The sequence below is a fragment of the Phoenix dactylifera genome, unplaced genomic scaffold (assembly GCF_009389715.1).
Source record: "Phoenix dactylifera cultivar Barhee BC4 unplaced genomic scaffold, palm_55x_up_171113_PBpolish2nd_filt_p 001035F, whole genome shotgun sequence".
In the NCBI taxonomy this organism is placed as follows: Eukaryota; Viridiplantae; Streptophyta; class Magnoliopsida; order Arecales; family Arecaceae; genus Phoenix; species Phoenix dactylifera.
In genome coordinates this window covers 40,704-60,117 of record NW_024068388.1, presented here as the reverse complement: position 1 = coordinate 60,117, position 19,414 = coordinate 40,704, and the positions used below count along the sequence as shown (strand labels likewise).

General features: G+C 38.4%; 1 protein-coding gene across 1 annotated transcript; it reads right to left on the bottom strand.

The window, feature by feature from the left end:
• Window positions 1–4,310: 4,310 nt before the first annotated feature.
• On the bottom strand, window positions 4,311–17,996 carry LOC120107835 (TOM1-like protein 3). The gene is made up of 10 exons (XM_039121316.1): window positions 17,725–17,996; window positions 17,250–17,366; window positions 15,749–15,827; window positions 14,916–15,014; window positions 14,697–14,810; window positions 10,677–10,831; window positions 9,261–9,342; window positions 6,875–6,960; window positions 6,591–6,794; window positions 4,311–5,300 (listed from the first exon to the last, which is right to left on the bottom strand). Exons 2-10 carry the CDS (start codon window positions 17,354–17,356, stop codon window positions 4,643–4,645), a joined length of 1,584 nt encoding a protein of 527 aa, XP_038977244.1. The 5' UTR covers window positions 17,357–17,366; window positions 17,725–17,996; the 3' UTR covers window positions 4,311–4,642.
• Window positions 17,997–19,414: the final 1,418 nt, after the last annotated feature.

Here is a 19,414-nt window from a genome sequence, read left to right as displayed (position 1 = left end):
AGGATCAAATCGCCTTGGAGAACGAGCGGACATCACCCTCGCTCCCCTCATTTAATAAGGCTCTGGGACACGTGGAGCCCCGATATAGCCTCCACCTCACTAGATCTATGATCCACTAACACGAGATCGGAAGCGTCCGACCTTAGGTCATGCCGCGTGTCTGTTTTGAAGCACGAAACGGCATGCTCATTGATGAGCGGGGAACCCCGACCACAAGATCGAGGCGCCGCCTCGTCGAGCTCGAGGACCCTCATCATGGGTCCGCCGCACGAAGTGATCTCGGAGATCCGAGAGGCGCCACCCCCATTACAGCTGCTTCGAAAAACGTAAGGATACAAGCCCCATCATTAGTTCGCTGAACAAAGCAACCTCGAAGCGCCCAAGGGCGCGGGTCCCGTCATAAAGGCGCCGAGAAGTGCAAGGGTGCGGATGAGATTCCCCCCAACTTTAATGATAGTCTTTACTTCCCACGTCCGAGCCTACAAGCCGCTCGAACTCGGAAGTCGGGGGGTAGTGTTGGGGGAATAAGATTTTTCCCCCCCAGTGACACAAATGCCCCTAAGAAGTCGTACAATCGCCGACCCTGGACGGCCGAAGTCGGCGTCCGACCTCGGAGCGCCCGACCTCAAGACATCCAACCTCGGAACCTCCGACCTAGGAAAACCCTGATGCTCAAGGTCTACCCTTGTCAGCCACCTACTACGGCCATACCCCTCTGAGGTCCGGCCGAGGACCATACTCTGCCGCTCCCCCGGCATTTATTGCGCATGGCCACTGTAAACCTCCAGTTCACTCAACAATTAATGCGGATCTCCGGCTTACTCCACAATTAATGCGGATCTCCGGCTTACTCCACAATTAATGCGGATCTCCGGCTTACTCCACAATTAATGGGGATCTCCGGCTTACTCCACAATTAATGCGCATGGCTCCTGTCATCTACGGACTCTCAGCTCTCCACGGCAAGCTAGCCCAGTAAAGTCCAATCGACTATGATAATCGACTATGATAAGTCTCTGATCTCGGCCTTACCTCCGACACCAATGCAATAATTCGCCTGGTAGCGTGCTAGTTCGGGTCGTACGACGCCCTTATCGCCGCATCAGCGCAATGATTCGCCTGCTCGTGCGCCGACCTGAACCACATGCCGAGCCGTACTATGGCCTCGCCCCGTTACATCACAGGTAAACCGACCCCCGCTTATAAAAGGGAGCCTTGGCTTCTCAGGTGGGGGGTTGGAGGAAAAAATCACGCACTCCACAAAATACTGTTTCTCTTCTTCTGTCCACACTGTTTGCCCCCCTTTCTGACTTGAGCGTCGGAGGGCCGGCGCCGGAAAACCCGGCCACCGGTTTGTCTGCAGGCACCCAGACGAAGGACGCCACCCGCCAACGGATCACCGGCCTGCCGGGAGGACCTGCTGCTCCCTCTCTCCGACCGAAGATCGCCCCCGGGTCCAATTTCCAGCAACAGTTACCAATGGGATGTTTTTAACTATTTGAAGCTTCATGCTTGTAATCTTAAAACAATTAATATTACATTAATATCATATATAAAGGTCAAGAAAACTTCAATTTCTCTAAGGTGTCATCCTTCAATGACAACAATATATTTGAGCATCAAAATTCAGTCAAACAAATGCTTCGTAGGTCATTACACTGTATTAATTATATCATGGGACTATTCATAAATGAAATATTATATGTCTATCTACATGCTGTTGGTCATGTTCAGGTCATTGATCTTTTAAATGGTCTTGTAATTGAAAGATAACTTGATGATGCTCATACTTTGTTGCTGAGATTGCCTTGACAACATATTCAAGCAATTGAGCTTTGGTATGGCTATAAATTATAATATTTTGTAGCCGTCGATCCTCACTATGTAATATAACATGTTAATCAAGCAAAAGCTGGCAAACTTTATGTTTTACATTGATAAGCTTAATGGAAAATACTAAAAATGTACTCCTTTAAATTTCCCCTCGTAATGTATCGGCTGACAAGTCTGCAAATATTAGGTCTTACTTTGATAAGTCACATGAATGACGATGACATCGTATATATTTTGTTCTCTTATATGATAGAAAGCATTTGAGTCTGGCCTTGTGTGGTGTCCAACACTGTCTTATTTTTTTAAATGTAATCTGATCTTTAAGGGAGACAAAATGTCTGCACATTCCCACTACCACAGCTATTCTAAATTTAAAAAAGATCGGTAACTTAGTTCAGCAGCTGTCCTGAGGTAGAGAAAAAAGGGAAATGCACCTCCCAGAAGTTCAGCATATTTTTAAAATTACATTAATTATTTAATCAGATCAGGATTCACAGCCATCCACACTTCCTCTCACATGTATTCCACATGCTAACCAAAATTCCTATTTTCTGCCCAGAAATCACAATTAAACCTTCATGACCGCAAAAGTTAAATATCCTTATTGATTGAATATCTTTAATGCAAGATAAGTACATAGATTCACTAATCCTATAGTAGTGTGGTAAATTTGTCAGCGTCTCCAAACGAGAGAACATAATAAAATCTATTGTTGTTCAATAAAGCTAAAGTAACAGAAATTCAAATTTATCGACTTTTTAATTTGATTATATAATAATACAAGAACACATGGAAAAACAAGAAAAGATTATCAAGGCTGTTGCACACATGCCATAGAAAACATGATTGTATTACGAGCATATCATGATGAGATATAACTGAAGGAGCTAGTTTCATCATAGCATGGATGGCCTCATCCAAATTTCTAAGACATCGCTGACTTTGCTTCTCCAACAGCTCCCACCTACCAAAATTCGATTGTTTCCACCATTGGCTTGGCTTCGTCCGTCAAGCAACTGCTTCCGCCTTTCTAGGCTTCCCTATCGCTCATGACTGGTAGTTTTCTAGGCTTCACTATCGCTCATGACTGGTAGTTGCCTCTATGTAATGGTCGGCCTACCGACTAGTCGTTTTTCGAATGTCTCTTGTACTTTTGTGCATGGTGTGGCGTCGTTTTTCGAATGTCTCTTGTACTTTTGTGCATGGTGTGGCCTTTCCAATGCCTCCTTCCTTGCCAACGCACTTTAGACGGAGGTTGGGACGAATCGGACAGCCAATGAAAAGGACTTCTTTGACAATAAGGGGACTAAACGACTGGTCCAATGCTGCTTGTATGAGCTGTAGGTCACGTTTGGTAGGGAGCAAGGAATGGATCTAATATATGAAGTGATCGGCTCCTAAGAAATAGTACTGCCATTTAAGATTCGGATGGAATTTTCTGGCTTTCTTTCGCTTTTGCAGACTAGTTGTCTCTGATCACTTTCAAGTTTCAACACAGTTTGAGGCTGGTTGTGTGAGAATTATTTCCATCTTGGAACGCGATGGATGTGACGACCGGCTAATATGGTGGGAACACTCCAACATCCAACCTGTTTCCTATTTCAAATAGCTGACCTGTTTTCCTTCGGAAAGGCACACTCAATTAAGCCTTGCTTAGAGATTTAAGGTCACGGGTTCCCTGCAACTGCAATCGAAGTAGCAACATGATTCAGGAGTGCGCCGGTAATGATCCTGCTGACCCTGGCGACAAATGAGGCAGATATATCATTTCATGCAGGGATCGATATCGAACAACTGATGCCAGGTGATAATAAACCCTGCCAACCCTGCAGCCGTTGTCCATCAGAAACATATTGCTTATAATACCGCCATAAAGCTTGACATCAATATTAAACTCTGCATATTACATTTGGCTTCAACCATGATACCCAAAAGAGCTTCATTGATTGGGTACTACTCTTGTAAGTTGTCACAATATAACGGTGCCATTTGGCATAGTGGCATTTTTTTTCAGTAATGATCCCTAAAATACCATAAAGAGCAACTGGCTCATTAAAAAGACTTCAGATGAGACCAGGCAACAAGAAGGGCAGCGACACTCGAAACACAATCTTCAAAGTGACGGATGGGTAAAGGATGGTTACCAGAATCACCAATCCAAAAGCATAATCAACTGCATTCTCTTTTCAGAGAGAAATCACAAAGAAAGTAACTTGCTGAACTATACCAAACCATTATACTACGTGGGATTTTATACTTTCAAAAATTGAATCCAACAATTTATTGAGGCATGGATCCCTTGCATAATCTATAAACTTCCCAGAATTTTTCAACTTATCATACGTCCAAATCACATGACAGCTGGGCTGGAAAGAATGCTTAAGCATGTCAAAATTCAGTTCAGATCCTCCATCCAAATAACAGTGCTTACACAGCTCCAATATGTGCAGCTAAACTTAAAAGCTTGACACGAGATGTAATCAACAAGATGCCAAATAGTATGATATAAATTTTTTGTACAGCTACTGATCAAGAAAGAACATGGAGGCATGAAGCCCCTATTAACTCAGACAAGGATTTAAGAAACCATGACTCATCAGTCATCACACATTGTAACCAAAATGCATGACACCAACGCTATTCTGATCATGCTATACACAACTCACAGAATAACCAACTAGAACAATATTTAAACCATAGACAAAGTCCTGTCTTTATTTCACTAGCAACTTAGTCCTGTCCTCTCATTCTGCATGATAAACCCACTATGAATATTACACAAGCCACCACACATGCATGAAAAGATCATTTAACGCGTTCTACGGCTGTTGGGCGGCCTGGTGGAAGGAGATGATTTGGCTTTTGCAAAATCAACCAGTTCTTTGAATAGGGAATCCTCAGGTTGAGCCTGTCTGTTCTGTAGCAGAGAGTCCTGACCTTCAAAATTTTGTGGAACCTCCTGCTGGCTCAGGTCGTCATTTCGCTGATTAAGAGATAAGTTCTGGGTCTGAGCTACCAATCCGTCGTGTGCTCCTCCTGAATTCCCACCAGTGAAAGTTTGCTGGTGCTGCTCAAAGAACTGCTGCCTTTCACCATACTTTGACGGAGGTGGTGGTAAGAAACCAGCAGGTTGGACTTCCCAAGGAGCCTTTGGAAGATTCTCTGTAGTGGATTTCGTGGTTTGAGCAGGCTCATCGTATCTGGGTAGGCCAGAGAATACTGATGGTGGAGTTGAGTCCAATCCTGAAGTGGGAGGGGAAGACACAGATGAGTTGGGTGGTGAAGGCAGATTCACATGAGCATCTGATGGCGTTTCTGATCTGTAAGTTTCTCCACTAAGATAGTCAACCGGGCTTGCATCTGTGCTGACTGGCCTCTTTGATGATGGTGGTGGAGGAAGAAGTGGACTTGGGTTCTTGGCAATAGAAGACTTCCTACTCCGGCCTGATGCACCATCCCTTGAGCTCCTGAACCACCAGCAGACGATATGAGCTGGTTAAATATGGTTACAATGGATTATCATGAGCAATTTTGACTAACTTAAATTTCTACCAGCAAAGTCAGGCTAAAATTAGCTACTTTATAGCATGCAGTCCCTAAAGTGCCATGAGCTTGCTGCATGGTTCCAGAATACAAGTTGTATTATAGTTCCCAAACATTTCATTTATGCTACCAGGAGTAACTCAGCACCACTTGAGAGGCGCTCCTAACTTACCAAATGTGATGGTGTTAAACATCAATTCATGCATATGCAAAATTTGAATAGCATCCAAAAGAAGGAAAATTTCTTCATTGATCTAATGGTGAAGATTTATATTTCTTGCTCGCTGAGTAGGCTCAACTCCAAAGAAGGTAACTTTACATAACAGAACCAAAGGAGGGGGGGTACAATAGCATCTTGTATGTCAGGGTTACAAGCCAAATAACAGGAATTCACGGCTCCAGCAAATATCTGGTTAGACTATTAAAGGGTTCTTTTGGACGACAGTCAGGCAGATCATTAGATAGAAATTTACATGAGAAAGACTGACAAAATAAATGACCGAAGGCCTCTTTTTCTTTCTCTACTGCTGCTTCTCCCTATTCTTCTCTACTTGATTCTTCTTCCCATCTCTCTTTATCTTAGTCATCTTCTTCTTTGTTGTGTTAATTCTCTGATTTTGATGGCATCTTTCTGCTAATTACAAGTTCAGAATCAGGTCTGGAGTTATTATGCTGTCAAATCATTTCTATTATTCAGATACGATTCTCAGTTTTTGAAATTGTTTTATCCTATCAATTGAAAGGGCTTGAAGAATGCTCATTATTCAGATCCAATTCAGATATGAATTTAAACTGGAGAGACCTATTCACAAGTAATCTCTAATTGACCAGAGATTACATCAGACGAAGCGCAATAGACCATGGATTGTTCCTTTCAGGGAAAGACAACAGGCTTCCAATATTGCATCCTTAAGAAAAGGAGCTCATGGCATATCAAGAGTACAATAAAGATGATATGCTTGTTAAAAAAATGAAACTAATTAATTTTTTATATAATGAAAATCATAGCCGCATAGACTTCTATTTCAAAGACCAAAGGAGAAATAAGTTCGAAAACACATACTATCCCCATATCAACATGACATTCCTATCACCTTTAAGATTATCTATGTGTGGTTGTACAAGCCATTCTCTATATTCAGAGCTCAAGCACCAAATGATATCGAAACACAAAACAAGGCTTAATTCAAAAATATAGAAACCATGCATATTACCTGTGAGAAAGCTGAGAAAAATCATCCTCTAACTCATCATCCTCGTGATTTACATTGACAAGAGGTGCAGCTGAAGTTAGTGTAGTTGAGGCCACTGTTGTTCCACCAACAGGAGGAGTTCCCTTCAGAATGTCATCATGCCGTTGAAGCACACGCTGCAATTCGTCATTTAGTGCTAGACCCTGACATAGAAGTTCCTCATCTCTGTAAAGTTATGCAACAACAATGTCAGTATCAAATGATTCCAAATGATGATATTTTTTGCAACATGATAAACACCATACCCAGTATCATTCACAAGTTGCATGACACGCTTATGATTAGTACGGCATTGCTCGACAAGGTCAACAATAACTTCTTGCTTTACATCCTGTCATGAGAAGCATAATTCAGTGGCATGAAAAATTGGTCAGAGACAAATTAGTCGGAGAATTATCCAGTTAATAACAAAAGAGTTGGGTACAATTCTTGCTGTTGGATTTAACTAGTCCATGCAAAAGCATTTTGCTTACCATCATATCTCTCCATCCCAATAGCACACTAGTAGTGTTAGGCAAATGTTCCAGAGCAACCATTAAAATACACTAACAGATTAACTACACAGATGGCAGGAGCAGGAGCATTGACTAATTGACTAACATTAGTAGTTTTGAACATTATCTGATGCTTTGTTGTTTAAATATATAAATTATCAAGGAGAATAAGTTCATACTAAACTAATTAGGGTCATGCACACAATCTTTTAAAATTAATAATGTTCGCTTTCTTCAAAATAACAGAAGAACTTACATGGAATTTCATGTTCCAAGATTATACACATTTTTTTCTAAATATCTATGTTCTACCTATTATATCTAGACATCTATTTATATATCCATGCAATCACCCACTTGAAAGGAAGGAGAGCATAGTGATTAAGAATGGTTCTGCATATAAAATAACCATGCATACACACATGTATCAGCACAGAAGAATATGGAAACGAACCTCTAATGAGTTCAGAGAAAAATAATTAAAAAATCATCTTATATTCTTAACACTGATTTTATCTTGTATGCATGGAGACAGGAACAATGTAGTGAGCTAATCATTTATCAATGCCAACAATGGTCAACCAACTCAACAATTAATTTCCGTAAAGCCTTGAATTGAATATCATGCCTCTTTTTAACATGTCAGAATTAAAATCCTTAAAGCGCAATTATGTCTAGCGCCCAAACACCCATAATGAGACAAAAGAAGTTAACTATTTCTGACCTGGTCAATCCTAGTTTTACAGGCAGATACACAACCAGCAATCTCATTTTAGTCATGCATGTTTTCTGGGCATGCACTCCTTCTGAAGGAACTTAACCACGATATTTGGAACATCTCATCCATGTTTTATGTTTGAATGTCCGACATCTTCATCATTAACTTATTCATCCTAAAGCAGAATATATAGTCCAACTTTTTCTTATGATGGATTTTAAGTTATATCTGTGACTATAGTGTTAAGAACATGTTTGAATTATGTAAATTAGAATATTCAGTATAACTTTAGTAGATTTCAGTTGCTGTATCTTTCACTCGAGTGCTACTAACATTTTAACATTGACAGATACAGGTATAATATATGACACAATAAACTCCACAGAGTACATCAAAAGAAGTCAAAAGAATTTATTCAGTGCCTTAAACAACTATGAAATCAAAACACAATGTATTATGCTAGCAAAAGTAAAAGCTACTATTGTCACTCAGAATGAACTTGACTCATTTATTTAACATGAGTTCAGAATATTATGATGGCGAATAAAAAGTGCAATTCAATTTTTTGTATCTCTTGGGATTTTCGTTTAGGTAATTTTCAGAATTGGTTTTAGAGTACCATTTTAAGTGAAATTGGTGTAAAAGAGTCATATATTATGTATATGTTGGGTTGAACAAGTCATAAAATCATCAGGATTTGATTTTTGATTGTTTTAGGTGTCTTTCTACACAGGGTTATGTGCTATTCCGTATTTTATTTTTTCAGGATTTGGGAATCACTTGCTTGCTTATCAAGAGTCCTGATTTACTTGGAAAACAAGTCATGTGGAGTTTATAAAAGGGTCTATTAGGACTAAATGAAAATGCATTGCACATGATTTATTTTGAACGAATGAAATGATTTCTTTAGGCCATATTTGGACTTTCTTATCTTTCTTTGTTTCTATCCCTATTTGCTTCTCTATTTCTTTCTTCTTCTTTTATTACTTCACTTTATTTCTTCCCTACTTTCTAATACTTTCTACTATTCTCTCTTATTTCTGCTGCTATTCTTCTTCTTCACTGGATTGTTGGCACTGCAGATTGATTCTCTGCATGATATTAAATCTAATCTATGCTGGAATTAGCTTTAAACTGCTTTAGCCTCTTGCTGTTCTCAATCAAATATTATACCTTTTACAGGACAAGATGTTGTTATAGTTTTACTAGTGACTATCAAGACCCCATGCTTTAGGATGTGAAGAGACAAACCAAATAAAATGTAACATCATAACAAGAAGTTCTTCAAAAGTGAAAGATGAAATATCCAGAACTGTACAAAAATCATTGAAAACAGCAAAGTTTCCTGTATTTTGTTTTTTTCCTTAAGACTCCACAGGTGGTGACTTTAAAAAAAAAAAGTCTAGAAGACAATTCCACCTCGGAATTACGAGGATCCAATGCATTCAGCATCTCTGCCAACACATCTGCTATTCCTCGAGCATTTTGAATGTCATGCAAGCTGCATTACAACAATGAAACAGTATTAAAATGCATTTTTTTCCAAAATATTTCAAAAATAAAATGCATAAAAATGGAAGTAACATAAAATAGTGGCATTAACAATCAAAACAACCAATTCAACAATGTGTGCAATCATGTTCCATGCACAGAAGTGAAAATAATAGTATCACCCTAAATGTACATTCGCTTGCTAATTTGTAACAGACATATTTATCAACTCTAGTTTGTGCTGACCAGAAGTACTCTATCTACACATGCACAAACTCAACTTGTATGCTGAACAAAATCATTGCAAACATTCAACATATGCAGGCCCTATTATTACCTCCTCTCGTAACTGCTAATAAAATCACTATAACACGCATTCAACAAATAGACTTCCATTACAATATAAGCAAATACATTAGAGTTAGAAGGAACAATACCTCTTGGAGGAATTGTTTAATATGAGAGCTTGCCACCTCATTGACAATGACCAAAAAACAAGTACACCATACCTAGACACCTTTTGGAGAACTTGTCCAACATGAATCATTTTAAATTGAATCTTGCAATCTGGACCAAAATGTCCCTAAAGAATTTGGATCTCATCCTTAAGTTGGAACCAATCAGGATCATGAGATAAAGATCATAGCAAGGATCATACAATTCTTGGATCATAAGATCCAAATTGGCCATGTTGTTTACATATCCAAACAAGTCATTTCCAACAATTAATTTGACTGTAGGCTTTTAGGATTACATATTTAACATAAGACCCTTCAAGCGCATAAAATTAGAAAGATGACTAGTGTTTCTAACTTCTAAAAGGAAGGAAAAAGAAACTTGGGAGTTCATGGAGTTTAAAAGAAGAGGTAAACATTTGTACTTTTCCAACCATTTGCTGAAACCTGATTTCTTTTTTCCCCTTAAAACTAAAAGACAACTGAGTTGATGGATAGTACATAAATATCTTGAATACTTGGCTATGGTATTTATCTCATTAAATATGGCATATATGGGCTCATGATGGTGAATATAGACTTTTTATGTGTATGGTCTTTTACCCTCCATTCATCTATTTTATCATTGACTCATTTTTCAATTTTCATGTTTTGTTTCTATTCTTAACTTTTTTAAAAAAAAATGGAAAAGAATATTAAGATTTGTGGTTTGATCCACCATCTGTTTCGAATTAAGCCCCAGATTGAATTACAACCCGATCCACTGTCATATCCTATTATACAATTTCATGCCACATCTTTTTTCTAGCTACTCAATCCTCAAAATTATTTGTATGCAATTTCTCATATATAAAGAGAACAGCATAAAATACTAAAGTAGAATAAGTACCTAAAAGCAGGACCATCGTCAGACTGAAGAGAAGCCTGTATAGCTGCATCCTCATATGCTGATGCAGCAGGTTGATACGTCACAGGGCGAGTTTGGGGAGGCGTAAACAATGGTGCACTGTTTTCTGTACGTGGTGGAAATTCTACTCCATAAGCCTGCCACAACAATAAGGGGGGAAAATCTTCCAATATCATTGTTGATGACCCATTACAAACCACAAGACAATTTTAGTCATCAAATAACGAAACTGCTGCAGCATATCCAAGATATGAAGTGGGGAAAAAATTATTGACATGAACCAAAACACAAGAATGGAAGATAAAAAAATGGAATTCTCAGAAAAATCACAGAACAGTCAAGTAATATGCTCCTCTATCCTAGTTTTAAGTTCAGTTTTCTTCAGTTTGATCTTAGTTCATATCACAGCTTCAAAATGAGTTGCCAAGAGAGAACTCAAAATTAATTCATGATTAAGCACAATTTAAGAGAAATTCAGATTCCTAACACATGCATACACAGAGAGAGAGAGAGAGAGAAAGATTTAGGAAATTTTTGGTTACTAGAAAATTTATCGGAGAAATAGTTTGGATTTTGGAGGCACTGAAGACATCTCAAAGGGTAGTCAGGATTCAAAAAAAATCAGAGCATCTCAGGCGTCCCCAGTGAAATATGTATTATTTGCAGGATTTTATAGAGTTTTATATAAGCATAGTTTTTTTTATTCAGCTAATAAAATCAGGAAAAACATTCAAGCATGAAGATGAGAATAGTAGTATATTTTTTTCAAAAAAAAAAAAAGAGTTTCTTGTCATCAGGAGTAAAAGTCATTAATACTATGGTAACATGCTCGTATGATCATAACCAACAAAAACCTTTGTAGCTGTCAAAGTTTATAGAATAAATGCAATTGGGGATGTTAAGGTTGCATATTCACCGGTAGGCTTTGAAGTGCCACTTTGCAAAATGACTCATGTCATCGTAGGAAGATGCTGAAGTAACTGAACTAACTATAGCATTGATGGAAAAGTTCTTGAAAACTATTCATAGATGAGGTTGTATAAAAGCTCACCTACGCTATATTTTAGGTTGTTTGAGATGATATGTAGATGCATAACTTTCAATAGATAGAAACAAATAGATAGCAAATTTTCCATACATACAAGTTTTTTACGCAAATAGCACCACTCTAATAACATCTCTATTGAAAAGCAATTACTAAATGTTGTCTTTTCATCTTGAGGATGGTTGGTTTAGGAAGTCAAGCTTCTTTTCTTTCCAATACCCTTTCTGCAATAACCCAGAATTTTGGGGCCCGTGGGCCGGCCCAGAGTGGCCAAGCCCAGCCCGATCCTGCACGCCTAGCCCAGCCTATGAGCTTGTGAGCCAGCCCGAATAGGCCTGGCCGAACTCATCACGTGCTTGGCACATGTGGCAGAGGAGGGAGACTCCTGATTGAAGTCTTCCTCTTCCCCTGTTCTGTTTACCTCCCTCCGATTCCACCGAAAGGGGGAGCCTAGAGCGACCGGATCTTACCTAATTTGAGTCGATCCTTGTCTATAAAAGAACCTCTCCCCCCTTCTTTGGCATCAACCTTGGGAGCTCTTTCATTAGAGGCTTTGATCGCTAGGTGTTCCATGGGGCGAGATTGGAGTGTTCGTCGCTGATCCGGCCAAAGGAGCTTGTTGGAGGCAAGGTGAGCTACCTCTTTTCCTTTCCGGTCTTTGGGCCACCGTTCTATCTTGAATCTAGGTTATCGGATACCTCGGATAATTTTTTATGTTGATTTGGTTCTATAGAAGAACAATCCTTCGGACAAGAGGACGTTAAGCAGGGTTCTGCGCACCCCAGTTCATATATCGCGGTATAGGCAAGTGATTAGTCTGTCTAGGTTGTCAGCAAAAAGATAAGAATTCTTGTACACCGACTTGCATGATATAGACATTTTTGTACCTATATATATATATATATATATATATATATATATATATATATATATATAATATGCCAATGATCTAGATAAGTAAGAAGCAAGAATAGTTTTATGATGGTTTCTTCATGTATGCTTGTGATTGATAGTATGATGGATGCCTATATGAGTATAACTTACACTTGCATAATCGGAATAATAGATGGGGTGCTCTACAATAACCAATGTTATATAGATCACCCCGTCACGAGAAGAAAACATGATCGTGGTTAGTCTAAAGCCGGAAATAAAAAGAAATTGATATGTGAATTTGAACTAGATTAAATAAACAAGAACTTTGGGCTTATCTCGTTATTATTAGTTGCCCCATCACAGGCTTGAAATATGATATTATTGATTACCCCATCACAGGTTGGACCCCTTTAGTGGATCAATAGAGGGTTCTGGGTTATCAGATACCTGAGGTAAGTTTTGATTTTGACTTAGTTATATAGGAGAACAACCTTTTGGACAAGAGGACATTAAGCAAGGTTCTATACACCCCAGTTCGTAGATCGCAGTGTAGACAGATAATTAGTCTATCTGGATTGTCAGCAAAGAAGTAAGAATTCTTGTACACCGACCTGCATGATATAAATATTTTTGTACCTATATATGTATGATATGCTAATGATCTAGATAAGTCAGAAGCAAAAATAGTTTTATGATGGTTTCTTCATGTGAGCTTGTGATTGATGCTATGATTGATGCATATATGAGCATAACTTACACTTGCATAATTGGACTAATGGATGTGGTTCTCTAAACTAACGATGTTATATTGATTGCCCCCTCACGGGCGAAAAACATGACTGTGGTTAGTCTAAAGCCAGAAATAAAAAGAAATTGAGATCACAACTCCTTTTTTCTCTTTTTCAGAGTTGTAGGTTGCATAGTACATAGCTATGGTTGAGATCACAAGTAGAGGGGATTATTAAATTGAGCATCAATGATACTGCTTGGATTATCAAATTTTGTAATTAGACCAACTTTGTTGTTTGGTATGAATTGAGATCATTGTTGAATATGAATATTAAGGTTGTATTATATTTTTAGTCCTTGCATATTCTCTAGGGCTTTGCCCTAGGGAGTATGCGGCCGTGTTGCGTGCCGGACCCAGGTGATGGGTTCGTGGCGCGACACTTTCTCTATCCAAAAAGCAAAAAAATGCAAGATATTTATACAAGTATTCTCGGAAAGGCATCTTGTTATTTTTAGGCCTTACATATTCTCTAGGGCTTTGCCCTAGGGAGTATGCGGTCGTGTCGCGTGACGGACCCCGGTGCTGGATTCGTGGCGTGACACTTGCTCTATCCAAAAAGCAAAAAAATGCAAGATATTTATACAAGTATTCTCGGAAAGGCATCCTGTTATTTTCTTAACCAAATTAACTTGTATTAACATACAAGTAGCAATGTGACTGCTTAGATGAACACCAGAGAAGTGGACTTGGAATGAGATCCACACTCTCTCTCTCTTGAAGGCTAACGTCTAGGATCCCAAAACACAAATCGCCCTTTATAACATTCCCTGTCTCTAGACTTTAATTTTATTTCTCTCTATCAAATCCAACCTATTATCAAGTCCATGTGAATCTGGAATGCCAAGTTGATCTTTCTCTCCTATGTGATGATTTCTCTCCTATGTGTTGATTAGAACGAAACAAACTTCTAATGCACAACATCACTACTATGGCTGAGATAGTAAGTTCATAACGAGGCAGGTGAAGACTGAAACCAATATCTAATTGCACGGACAAGATCTAAGCACAGACTGATATAGCAAACTACAAATTAAATGTTCTATAAATGATGAAAGCAAAAACTATATGCACATATCACATGTTGATCATAATTTGTAGGTGTGAGTTTGTGTCAAAAAAGGAAGTGGTTATTGATAAATTCAAAGCTAAAACTCCTACCATTCATTGGTTAAATATAAAATAAACCAGAAAGCGGGTAGGGCTGGGCATGCAACATGAAACAGGAGACTTGGCAGAAAAGAAAAGACAAGGAAAAAAAAGGAGGTCAAAGGATAACAGTTTAAAAGGATACCCTGAGTTCTTGGTATGCAGCATGATATTGGGGATATCTTCCTCCTGCTCCTCCAAAAGCATCTTGCCATGTATCTATTAGAATCAATATTTTCTCCCTCACATTCAAGTCTGGCTGCAAACATAAATTGAAGAAGCCGCTATATCAAAATCACATTCCAATGTGCATGCAATGATGTAAACAAAGCATAAAAGGTGTTTGGTGAGATGCAATACTTACCTTTTTCTTCACTACCTTCACCATTTCATGCAAGATATCCCGCTCAGCAATTTGTTGGTGAATATAGTCACCACAATTTTTGCTTACAGTCTCTAACACCTGAATATACCACATGAGAAATTATCTATTACTAGAGAACAAATATCTATTACAAGGGAAACAGAATAAACCATATGAGAAAACCCTACTGAAGTAAACTTGTCAAGAAAACCCTAAAAGAACCTAAGTCATTATTCAACCTATTTGGAAAAGTTTACTTTTGAATTCATAAGTAGCAAGACTTGTTTCTATGAGATCAGTTTTTTGGATCTGTTTTCTCATTTGTTCGGACAAGGACTAAATTCTCAGCGAAAGCACATTGTTATCCTCTAAAGATGCCAAAGAAAGCAAAGCTATTGAATACTTATGTTTTACATTATGCACATATGTGGAGGTAATATTTAACCTTTCCCTCAGCTGCTTGATGAGATTTCGGCATAAAGACATACATGCATAACATGGATTGAAATTATTTGCTGTAAAAGAATTTTCATAATGCTATTTGCTGTCCCCAACAACTTCCAATTTTAAATGCACAGGATGCAATGGGTAAGTGATATATGGATGTAGGGCCTTTTGCATAAGAAAAATTAAAAACAAAAAAAGCTGAATTCAAGAAAACCATCCTACTGGAAAATTGTGTTCCCTGCCAATAGTATCGCTAGAAACAAAACTCAAAGAAACGTAGTAGGAAAAATTATGACAAGCAATTGTAATATTATATATTTCTAACAGTATTAGTTTGCAAAATGAAAATTTCTTAGTTGCAGGAGAACAGAGCTTCATGTACTCACAAAAAGTGCCAGAAGTTGTATTTTGGGGTTCTTGCTTCCTAGGCGCTTCTTAAGTATCTTAAGGGCATCCTTTGCCTGCCTGCACTTCATTAAAGAGATAAAAATAGATAAAAGCTGAGAATTCCAACAATAGATTGAAAGTGGTCTTACAATAGTATGATCCAATGGCATTATACAAGAACAAGCAGCATGAAACACAACTGAAATTAAATTCAAAATATAGAAACGAAATTTCTCTGGAATGCTGGTTTACCAATAATGAAACTGCCTTTCTGACGTGCAGGGCTCACTTCAAGGTTTAGTGTGAAAAGGTGAACTGTCGAGTACTATACAAAAAATCAGATGTTGGTGTTTACAGGCTAGACACATAGAGGAATGCATGTTCTGCATTGTCTCGTTGAAGAATCAACTTGATGTCAGCATATAGTCCAACCTAAATAACTAGCTTGCAGGCACATGAACCTCCCCTACTGACATAACATTTAGTATAATACTATATTCTAAATGAGGTCCGTACGCAACAATGGTGCCCCATGGAACTGATTCAAGATAATTGCTACAGCATCTAAATAACCTCCATTGGAGGGGAAAAAAAATCCAATTATGTTTTTGCAACATGAAATAGTGGAAAGTTGATATTCTTGACAACATATGTACAGGAAGTGAACAGAAGACATACTTGTCCTTTTCCCCTGATGTGATAAAGAAATAAGCCGACAAAATCTAGTTGTTGAAATACTTTAAAAAAGATTGCTACAGAAACAACAAAAATGGCTGTACCAACTGGAGAAAGGTTAGAATTAGTAACAGAATAACAAACTACCACTTGAGAGACTTCTCATGGTCTTTATTGCAGCCAAAGGCATTTCATAGTAATAGAATAACACATTACAGCAAATAGAAGAAATAGCAGATTCTATACTAGGATGGCCTTGCAACACCATGTCAAAAGAACAGGAAGCAAACCTAGCAAAGAAAGCAAGCCTCTACATTCACCAGTTCACCCCTCAGAAAAAGAAAGAAAAAAACACTCCTAGCAGACAACAAAAAAGTACGTAATCATTCAATAATAAGCTAAACATAGATAAATTTATGCGGGAAGAGAATTGGCAGATTAAACTATGATATATTGAGGTAGCATAACCAAGAAAAGGGACGCATCTCACTTTCTCGGCATATTGCTCGCTTATCCATAGGTAATACATCAGTTGTGGGCCAAAAAATCAGAATAATGCAGAACAATTTGGCATGAAATCAACTATCAACCTTTCTCAGAGATCAGTGTTTATAGTTTCACTAAGATCGCAATGCCTGTCTGTCACAACCAATTACACAAGCAGACAGCTCCATTAGAACAAGGCACCCGACTAGTATTATCTATGACATAGTCCAGCGAAGGCGAATCAAAGCTTTCATCAAATCAATCGCATAAAACATAGAGGCAAGAAACGAACAGAATCACAAACACAAGAAAAGGGCAAGAAGAGGCGAAGAACCATACCCAGGGTCCATGTTGAGAATGTCGCACAACTCGATGTTGACCGCCCAATCCGGACCAATCAACATGTCGCTCGTTGCCCTCTCAGCGCAAGCCGCCGCGTTCGCCATGGGAACCCACCTGCGCACCAAACTCTCCATGAATTCCCCACCCAAGAACCCCAATTCCCACGCAAAAACAAAACCCTAGAATTCCCGATTCTCGCTTTTTCTCGCTGCACCTCCTTCAACCAAAAACCCCAAAAATAGCAACAACAACAGATCTTTTCTCAGGGATAACAGAAAATAAAGATCCCCAACCGCAATCGCAACAAAAACCGTCAGAATTCCCAGCCCAAAACAGCATCGCCTCAAAAGCATTCAGATCAGTGGGGGGGGTAAAACTGAAAATCCAAGACCTCTGAGGCGAAATCAAGAGGGTTTCGAGATTTTCCAATTCCGAGGTCAAATTGAAGACCAGAATTAGCACGAGGATCTACCTGTCACCAACAAAAGCGAAGAATTCCAGATACTTTTCTTCAACGCTGGCACGCCTGGATTTGGGGGAAGAGAGTGAGAGAGAGAGAGAGACAGAGGTGGGGGGGCAGCTGGGCGCCGACTTTTATAGGGAAGGAAATCGCCTGGGTTCGAGACGGTTCAAAGATGAGGAACGCCGGAGGCTGGATCTTGGAAGGACGACAGCAAATGTGGACTTTTAATTCCTACTTTCCATTCCTTCCCACTGCTATTATTATAGTTTTTGTGTCCACAACAACCAGGTATATAAGGGTCTCTGGCCAACCAATTCAATGCACGGGTCGGTGACCTTAGGCCCTAAGGTTTCTCTCCTTCCATTAGGTGTGAAACTAAAAAGAGTCTCCCTCTTTCGTCCAAGCTTTCCCTGTTTGACCTACATCCATGTGTATCATGTCATGATTGTGGTTAGGGATGTACATGATTGTGATTAGGGATGTAAATGAATTGTTGGCCCTATTGAAAATTCTAAACATGCTAGCATCGGCATAGATAGCTTTATTAGATCATATCGAAGGAGAACGGAGTAATTTCCTTTGATCTATCTTAGCGGTACAGGTGGTGGATGTTTATTCTCTTAATTGCGAGATATATTAGTCATTTTCTCCATGTTTTCATCCTATTATGGCTGAATTTTTCATCCTATTGAAAATTCTAAACATGCTAGCACTAGCATAGATAGCTTTATTAGAATATATCAAAGGAGAACAGAGTAATTTTCTCTGATCTATCTTAGTGATATAGGTGGTGGATGTTTATTCTCTTAATTGCGAGATATATGTCTCATTTTCTCCATGTTTTCATTTTATTATGGTTGAATTTTTCACCCTATTGAAAATTATAAACATGCTAGCACTGGCATAGATAGCTTTATTAGAACATATCGAAGGAGAACAGAGTAATTTCCTCTGATCTATCTTAGTGATATAGGTGGTGGATATTTATTCTCTTAATTGCGAGATATATGAGTCATTTTCTCCATGTATTTATCCTATTATGTGTTGAATTGTTCATCCTATTATGCTTGAATCATGCTTTTTATCATTATTAGTTTTATCCTTGGTCAAAGATATGTGTAGAGAGGGCATCCTTAGACAAAGTAAATTGCCATAGGACATCAATAGCAAATGTCATATTCCTAGCTATCTACAATTTATTTTAAACAAGAATGAGGACATTCATCTATGATCAAGATGGCTGCATTTGTCATGGGCGATATGAATGCATCAAATGTGAGATGTGATGGTTAGGTTCCATTGGATAACCCATCTTCTTGGTTTGTCTTTTTACATCAAAATCATAGAAAACAAAATAATGATAAAAAATAATCCACTTATTCATATTCATACTAAATCAGAATTTTTGCTTTAATGAGGGTCACGTCATCTTGCATGCTGAGATGGGTGCACTATGATGAAAAAGGTTATTACAATCATGTCCTCAAGTTAAGTAATGGATTCATCACCAATTTATGTGATAGGATGGAATGTTTAGTTAGAAGAGAAAATGTTGGTGTTCTCATCATATGTTTACCTGACATTAGTAACATGTGAAGTGTAAAGTCTATGCAAAATGTAAAGACTCAATCTAAAGCAGTGCCTAATGGGATCATATTCATTATTTCTTGCTTATTTTATATGTAATAGTTCCAACTAT

Bases quoted from the DNA above. Each gene is read 5' to 3' on its own strand.
- LOC120107835 (XM_039121316.1), bottom strand. From the start codon at position 17,356: ATGGCGAACGCGGCGGCTTGCGCTGAGAGGGCAACGAGCGACATGTTG. The intron at 6,795-6,874 runs GTATGGTGTTTA...ATAACTTTACAG, and splicing joins CAACTTGTGAATGATACTGG to AGATGAGGAACTTCTATGTC. The intron at 5,301-6,590 runs GTAATATGCATG...CTGGTGGTTCAG, and splicing joins TTTTCTCAGCTTTCTCACAG to GAGCTCAAGGGATGGTGCAT.